Consider the following 8,131-nt stretch of genomic DNA (forward strand, 5'->3'; position numbering starts at 1 on the left):
CCCAGGAGGTGAAGGCTGCAATGAGCTTTGATTACACCGCTGCACTCCAGCCAGACTCCGTCTCTAAAACAAAACAAACAACAACAACAACAACAAAAAACATCTCTTGAATGAATGGAAAGGCCTGCCATTCAGTCCAGAGTTACTTTCTCCATCCTTACCCCTGCAACAATCAGGCAGCTTTGCAAAAGTGTGTGCCCATGTGTGATAGAGACTGGAGGGGCTTTGGGTCTGGACTCCTATTTTTCCTTAGAGCCAGAAATGACAGATGCAGCATGGCATGGTGGTTCACACCTGTAATCCCAGCACTTTGGGAGGCACAGGCGGGCAGATCACTTGAGGTCAGGAATTCGAGACCAGCCTAGCCAACATGGAGAAGCCCCGTCTCTACTAAAAACCACACCTGTAATCCCAGCTATACTCGGGAGGCTGAGGCAGGAGAATTGTTTGAACCCGGAAGGTGCAGGTTGCAGTGAGCTGAGATCACGCCACTGCACTCCAGCCTGGGCCACACAGTGAGACTTCGTCTCAAAAAACAAAACGAAACAAAAAAAACCAGAAAATGACAAATGCTTGGGCCACAAGTGACCAGGGTGGGAGAAGCAGCTGAGCTGCTCATGCGTGGGCAGCCCTCACTGGCCCTGGGATTAGGGCAGCTGTGCTGACCATGCCTGAGCAGGGGGTGGGGGGAGTGGCAGGACTCCACCAGCCAGGCTGCCATGCCCGCTCCACCTCTGAGCTCTGGATTCTTGGTTCCTGCTCATGTACCACCCACAGCTCCCTCCCTGCAGGCATCCTCCCCTAGTCCCTGCCCAATGCACAGATACCCTGTCTTTCCAGGACCCCTGGCTGCCCTGACCCTGGGTCCATAGGCAGAGGAGACAGATAGAAGCCACCCCAGGTGTTTGGAAGAAAAGCAAAACAAAGGGAAAAAAAAGGGCAAACCGGAGCCAGAATGCCTGGGTTGAATCCACTTCGTGGCTACGTGAATTTTTTTTTTTTTTTTTTTTTTTTGAGATGGAGTCTCACTCTGTCACCCAGGCTGGTGTGCAGTGGCACGATCTTGGCTCATTGCAACCTCTACCTCCTGGGTTCAAGCAATTCTCCTGCCTCAGCGTCCCGAGTAGCTGGGATTACAGGCACCTGCCACCACGCCCAGATTATTTTTGTATTTTTAGTAGAAATGGGGTTTCATCACATTGGCCAGGGGTCTCGAACTCCTGACCTCAGGCGATCCCCATGCCTCGGCCTCCCAAAGTGCTGGGATTACAGGCGTGAGCCACCGTGTCCGGCCCATTTCACCTGAGTCTTGCTTTCCTCATCTGTAAAATGGGGATAATTAAACCAGCCTTAACCACTTCTTTGCTGGTAAGGTCCAGGTATGGTCTCCTACCAGAACGTAAGTGCCAGTACCTGCACGGCAGGATGCAATAAGGAGGGAATCAACGTGTATAAAAGCACCTTGCCAACTGCCGAACGACATACAATGGAAGGACAGACTTCGGGGCCACTGAAAGGCCAGCCAGGGGGCCCAGGGCCTGTCCACCCTGAGTGTCTCCAGGCCTGGGCAGGTGTGGCACCCTCTGTCCTGAGTCCCCACAGCACCTGGGGTGGGAGGCTGAGGTGTGGGTGGGGAGGGAAGCAGTAGGGGATGAAAGGGTCTGGAGGAATCTGAGGGCTGTGGCAACAGGGCAGAAGGCAAGGGGCTGGGGCTGGCTCAGCTGCAGCATATTCACCAGCCTTCCGGACTGCCCCGTGCCTCTTACCCACATAGAGGGTCCCTCAAGTCCTCTACCCACCTAACGTCCTCCTCCCTAAACACACTCAAGGCCTCACTCACCAATCTCGCCTTCATTGTTCAGGTCAAACTCCATGTACTTCTCTGGAAATCACAGAGCAAAAACTAGCATTAGTTTGGAAGCAGCGTCTCCCTGAGGGGACCCAGTAGCTCCCTTGTGGGCAAATGACCGTGTCCTCAGGAGTCCAAACCACCTCCCGCACCCTACCAAGGGTCTTGACCAGAGTTCCCCATCTGCTGAGCCATGGCCTCTGGAGAAAGAGCTCATCCTGCCTCAACCACTCTCCTAGAGGTGCCACAAGGGAAAGATGACTGGGAGCCACTCTGACCCTCTTGCCAGGAGGGCAGCTACTTCCTCCCAGGTCCCCAGCAGCGTGGACCAGCTGCATCTGAGTTAGTAGCAAAGTGACTAGATCTGATTCCCTGCCGGGATTCTGGCTCATGGGTGTGGAAGGACAGGGTGGGGGCAGGCATGGGTGTGCTTTACAGTGTCCCAGGCAGTTCTGATGGGCAACTAGGTGCGGGAACCAGTGATTCAGGGGTCCCGTGCTTCTGAAACCAGAAGAAAGGCCTGCCCTAGCCCACAAAGGGGACATACAGTTTCCTGGGGTACACAGACCGTCACCCCAAACCTCATGCACATACTGAGTTATGCTTCCCTGATCAAGGAGTCCAGGAAAACTTCCGGCAGTGAGGGAGGATGCTCGGAGCAGTGGGCTTGGTATGTTCTGATGGGGGCAGTGCGCCAAACGAGCGTGGGGCCTCTGCAGGTCACCCCTGCCCCGGCAGAGTGGGGCCTTCACGGTCCATCCTTCCCCACAATCAGCCAGCAGAGAAAGCGGAGGCTCTTCCGCAGGCTGTGCTGCCCCCACCCACTCCCTGCCTGCTCCAGCCCACTGCCCCTCTGCCTGGAATGTTCTCCCAAGTATTCTCACCGCCCTCCCTCATGGCTTCAGGGCTCCCCACCCTTTCTTTTTCTTCTTTATTTATTTATTTATTTATTTATTTTTGAGAAGGAGTCTTGCTCCGTCTCACTTCCTCACCCAAGCTGAAGTGCAGTGGCGTGATCTCAGGGGATACACAGCTCACCTAGGGCAGAGTTGGGACTTGAACCCATGTTAGTCTGGCTCTAAAGCCCCTGTTCTTAACCATTACGCCTTTTTTTTTTTTTTTTTTTTTTTTTTTTGAGATGGAGTCTCACTCTGTTACCAAGGCTGGAGTGCAGTGGCTCAATCTCAGCTCACTGCAACCTCCGCCTCCTAGGTTCAAGCAATCCTCCTGCTTCAGCCTCCCGAGTAGCTGGGATTACAGGTGCCCGCCACCACACACAGTTTATTTTTGTATTTTTAATAGAGATAGGGTTTCGCCCTGTTGGCCAGGCTGGTCTTGGACCCCTGACCTCAGGTGATCCACCTGCCTCAGCCTCCCAAAGTGCTGGGATTACAGGTGTGAGCCAGCATGCCCGGCCTCCCCACCCTTTCTAAATTGCACCCCCTCCCCACCTCTTAGCACTCCTGTCCTGCCTCACTCATTTCTCACCAAAGCACCTACCACAATCTGCCCACCTTGTATTTCCCAGCTCTCTGTTTAGCCTCCCACCACCTCTCTCACACCACCCCCTGGCTAGAACACAGGTTCCCGGGGTGCGGGCTGCCTTGTATGTTCACCATGGTGCCCCCAGCCTGGAATGGTCCTGGCACATGTACAGGTGCTCATTTGGAGAGCAAATGAGTGAATGATGAAACTTCCTGTCCGGCCCAACATCCCAGTGAAGACAAGTAGAAAGGACACCAGAGCCCTGAGATCCCTCCCTCCTCCCAGAGCCACGCCTGGGGGTGGCCACACTGGTATGCAGAGAAGGGAATAGACTGCTCACTTTTCACAGCTCTGCTACAGGTGGCTGGGATGGGGTGGGGTGGGTCAGGAGTGTCTTTTATTATTTCCCTTTCCTCTTCTTAATGTAAAAAGCATCATAGCATAACGGTTAAGGGCAGGGGCTTTAGAGCCAGATCGACATGAGTTCAAGTCCCAACTCTGCCCTAGGCGAGCTGTGTGTTCCCATGCCAACAACCCCGCCCTCCGAGCCCGAGTTTCTCCATCTGTACATTAACAAGAGAACCATCTCCCTCCAAGTTGATTGGGGTGATGTCGGGGGGCTCGCCACGCCGCATGAGAAGTGCTTCACACAGGCCGACATCCAACAAATGCCAGCTGTTATTAATATGATGAGCCCTAGACGCCTAGCCTAAGGACAACTGGAAGCGATTTGAGGAGCACTTGGCCAAGTTCTTTGCCCTGGAGCCGGGAGGATGCTCACACTGCAAACACTTTGGAGGGGAATGCAACCTCCAGGATCTTTTCCACGACAGCCCAGGGCTCCTGCGCCTAAGTGCCTCCCCTGGCTGGGAAGGTGGGTCTGCGCCGTCCCCTATGTGCCCGGCTCCTCTCCTTTCGAGGTGCTGGCTGGAAACCAAACGCCAGGGCCCCAAACAGAGGGACCTTTATGCTGCCCCTCTCCCCGCACCGGCTCCCAGGCCCTGCTTTCTTTTCATCCCGTGCTGCCGGGTTTCAATGGGCAGAAACTCTGCCCCCTGCCCCACTGCTGCGACACAAACGTCCATTCTCCACGGGGGCTCCTGAGACGCTCTGCTGGGGAGGGGGAGAGGCAAGGCTTGCTCACAAAGAGCTGATTGTGTGCGGGCCCGGGAGTGATGGGGCCTGGGCAGCGGCGGACTGGAACCAGCCTGAGCCCCGTGGGCAGGGAGGGGAGAGAGAGGAGCAGGGCCAAGACCCGGCTGCAGGCGAGGGGTGACGGGGCCCACAGGGGCAGGGAGGCAGGTGGAGGGGCCTCCCCCCACCTCTCAGGGGGTCCCTGTCTCCAAGCCTGCCAGGAAGAAGGGCATGCTGGATGAAACAGGGCCATAGGCTAGTCTTGTGGGGCTAAGGGGTCCTGTGTGCAAGGGCGAGGGGCCAGCCCACCTCCCCCAGGAACGAATGCAGGGCAGCCAGCCCCAGCTTACCTTTGAAGGCTGTGAGCTTTTCTGGAAGGTTCTCTTCATCACTGTACTTCTGGTCACAGAGAAACTCCTACAGAGGTGAGAGGACAGTGCTGAACAAGGGGTGGGGGACAGAAGTCACCCACATGTGGGCCCACTGTCCAGGTGCCTTCCCTCCTGTTGGGTAGCCAGGTGCAACCAGGCCCAGTTTGTCCCATGCTCACCCCGGCTTCCTGTCACCCCTTGGAGGCAGATCTGCACCGTCCGCCCTGTGGACAGGAAGTTTGCCCAGCAGCCTGGAGAGGCCCCACAGGGTTCGCTCTGGGTGACTAAGCCCTCCAGCCAGCAGCTACATTACCAATGCTGGGACCCGTGCCCCTTTCCCAAGGACACCCCAGATTCAGATCCGTGAAGCTGTGAGCTCCAAAGACAGGCCCCTGGTTCCATCATTAACTTCTTAGGAATGTGATCCTGAGCTCATTCATTCCTCCCTGCACTTTTTTTTTTAAAGAAGAAGTCTTGCTCTTGCCCCCAGGCTGGAGTACAATGGCGCAATCTCAGCTCACTGCAACCTCCACCTCCTGGGCTCAAGTGATTTTCCTGCCTCAGCCTCCCCAGTAGTTGGGATGACAGGCGCGCGCCACCATGCCCAGTATTTTTAGTAGAGACGGGGTTTCACCATGTTGGCCAGGCTGGTCTCGAACTCCTGACCTCAGCTGATCCACCCGCCTCAGACTCCCGAAGTGCTGGGATTACAGGCATGAACAACCGCGCCCGGCCCTCCCTGAACTTCTATTGCCTTATCTACCAAATGAGAATCATGATCCTGACTGTTTCTTGAGTTTGTATAGAAATCCAGTGAGGCCAGGCCAGGCAGTTCATGCCTGTAATCCCAGCATTTTTGGAGGCCGAGGTGTGCTGATCACCTGAGGTCAGGAACTTGAGACCAGCCTGGCCAACATAGTGAAACCCCATCTCTACAAAATACAAAAATTAGCTGGGCGTGGTGGTGGGCGCCTGTAATCCCAGCTACTTGGGAGGCTGAGGCAGGAGAATAGCTTAAACCTGGGAGGTGGAGGTTGCAGTGAGCTGAGATCACGCCACTGTACTCTAGTTTGGGTGACAGAGGGAGACTCCGTCTAAAAAAAAAAACAAAGAAAAAAGAAATCCAGTGAGTGTGTTTATTCATCATCTCTGCTCTAATGGGAAAATGACTGTACACTTACCTCTCACCTGTTTCCTTGTCCGTAAAATGGGGGTTTTGATCTCTGGCCTGCCTTCCCTTCAGATGCTTGGAGAGACTCAAATGAGTCCTTTCTGAACCAGATGGGCGGGGTGGCTCGGAGGACTGGACACTAACACTGACCTCCAGGGTGAAGCCCTTACCCATGTGATCTCTTCACAGCTCCTAGGAGTCCCAAGAGGGAGCTATTATGATTATTATTTTGAAACAGGGTCTTGCTCTGTCATCCAGGCTGGAATGCAGTGATAAGATCTCAGCTCACTGCAACCTCCGCCTCCCGAGCTCGAGTGATCCTCCCACCTCAGCCTCCTGAGTAGCTGGGACTACAGATGCCTGCCACTACGCCTGCCTTATTTTGTGTTTTTTTACAGAGAAAGAGTTTCACTATGTTGCTCAGCCTTGTCCCAAACTCCTGGACTCAAGTGATCTGCCCGCCTCGGCCTCCCAAAGTGCTGGGATTACAGGCGTGAGCCACCGCGCCTGGCTAGTGGACATTCCATTCTTCATCACTGAGCTGACTGGACATGGACATTGCTCCTCCATCCATTCATTCACTCATTCAACATTCTTGGGGGACACAGTGCATACTGCACTGTGCTAGGCATCAAGGGAGCAGAGGAGACCATGGTGAATATGATAAGGTCCTTAACCTGAAATTACAGAAAGCTGGTGTTTAAAATGATGTGCATTGTCACCCACATTAATCACGTGATTAATCACATGATGGCCAAGTCTGTTCTTACATATCTTAGGACAGAGAACTCACCACCTTCCTAGTCTATTGTTGCAAATCCCTAAGAGGCTTGAAGTGGAATAGAGGATGACAAGAACTGACTGACTATAAAGCAATCTGGGTTTGGATCTCAGTCTCCCTTTTTACTAGCTATGAAATAGGCCCAATAGTACCCACTCCTTGGGCACTGGGCTCACAGGTCAGCTCTCAATGAGCAACAGATAAGATTATGAGTATGAAGCAGAACATGGCCTCTTCTATGGCTCAAATTTCTCCACATTAACTCAGCACCCCTTGACCACAGGAGAAACATACCTGAAAACAGGGCTTCCCTTACTGGGTTGGGAGAGGGAGGGGTCTGGCTGTTCTCTAGCTTTTGGTAAAACATTGGCTGTGGCAGACACTATCTCACTAAATCCTCACAGCCACTATTATTCCCATTTTACAAGTTAAAACATCAGGACTAGAGAGGTTAAATACCACGTCTAAAGTCCATAGACAGGCCGGGCGTGGTGACTCACACCTGTAATCCCAACACTTTGGGAGACCGAGGTGGGCGAATCACTTGAGGTCATGAGTTTGAGACCAGCCTGGCCAACACGGTGAAACCCTGTCTCTACTAAAAGTACAAAAATTAGCTGGGCGTGGTGGTGCACGCCTGTAATCCCAGCTACTTGGGAGGCTGAGGCAAGAGAATCACTTGAACCTGGGAAGTGTAGGTTGCAGGGAGCCAAGATTGTGCCACTGCACTCCAGCCTGGGCCAGACTCCGTCTCAAAAAAAAAAAAAAAAAAAGGTTCATGGACAGCTAGGGAAGGTTGGTTTCGAACCTGGGTCTACCTGACTCCAGGACCTGTGTCCTCCTGCACCTGGGCAGAGGGCAGTCCCAGGGCCTATGGGGTCTTGCTGGCTTGGCCACAACCTCACTCCAGGTCTCACTGCCATGCACTGGCTGCAGCCCTGCCTCCACTTAGCTGATGCTGGATCCTTCTTGAGGCCACCCTCCTCCTAGTTGGCTCTGTTGCGGACTTCCTTTCCTCTTGGCTCCCTCTCGTAGCTCTTCAGCACTGCTCCCTCACCCCATCCTCTGCCCAAAAGGAGGACAATTAACTTTTGTCTGTGACTGTGAGCAAACCAGGCACCTCCCAGGGTCCCAGATCCCGTATCTGTCCAGTGGAAGGACATATTAGATCAGTGATTCCCAGGCTTTGGGGTCATGCAGACAAGAAACATTTTTAAAGGAGGGGCACACTAATATAGGAGTGCCAAGTTTTTATTTTGCCAAGTAAAGACTTTTTACACAACGACCATTGACTGTTGCCATGAGTTCAGAAAAGAACGTTTCATAAAAGTAGGAAGTTC

At 53.7% G+C, this 8,131-nt stretch overlaps 1 protein-coding gene across 1 annotated transcript in view; it reads right to left on the reverse strand.

The window, feature by feature from the left end:
- Window positions 1–8,131, reverse strand: part of AIF1L (allograft inflammatory factor 1-like) — a 26,892-nt gene that overhangs the window by 6,752 nt on the left and 12,009 nt on the right. The window contains exons 3-4 of the mRNA XM_011931191.1: window positions 4,819–4,885; window positions 1,841–1,882 (exon numbers count right to left, since the gene is read on the reverse strand). Coding sequence (XP_011786581.1) covers window positions 1,841–1,874 — 34 coding nt within the window. The 5' untranslated portion in view covers window positions 1,875–1,882; window positions 4,819–4,885. The remainder of the gene's footprint in view (window positions 1–1,840; window positions 1,883–4,818; window positions 4,886–8,131) is intronic.

This window comes from Colobus angolensis, unplaced genomic scaffold (assembly GCF_000951035.1).
Source record: "Colobus angolensis palliatus isolate OR3802 unplaced genomic scaffold, Cang.pa_1.0 Scaffold9, whole genome shotgun sequence".
Classification (NCBI taxonomy): domain Eukaryota; kingdom Metazoa; phylum Chordata; class Mammalia; order Primates; family Cercopithecidae; genus Colobus; species Colobus angolensis.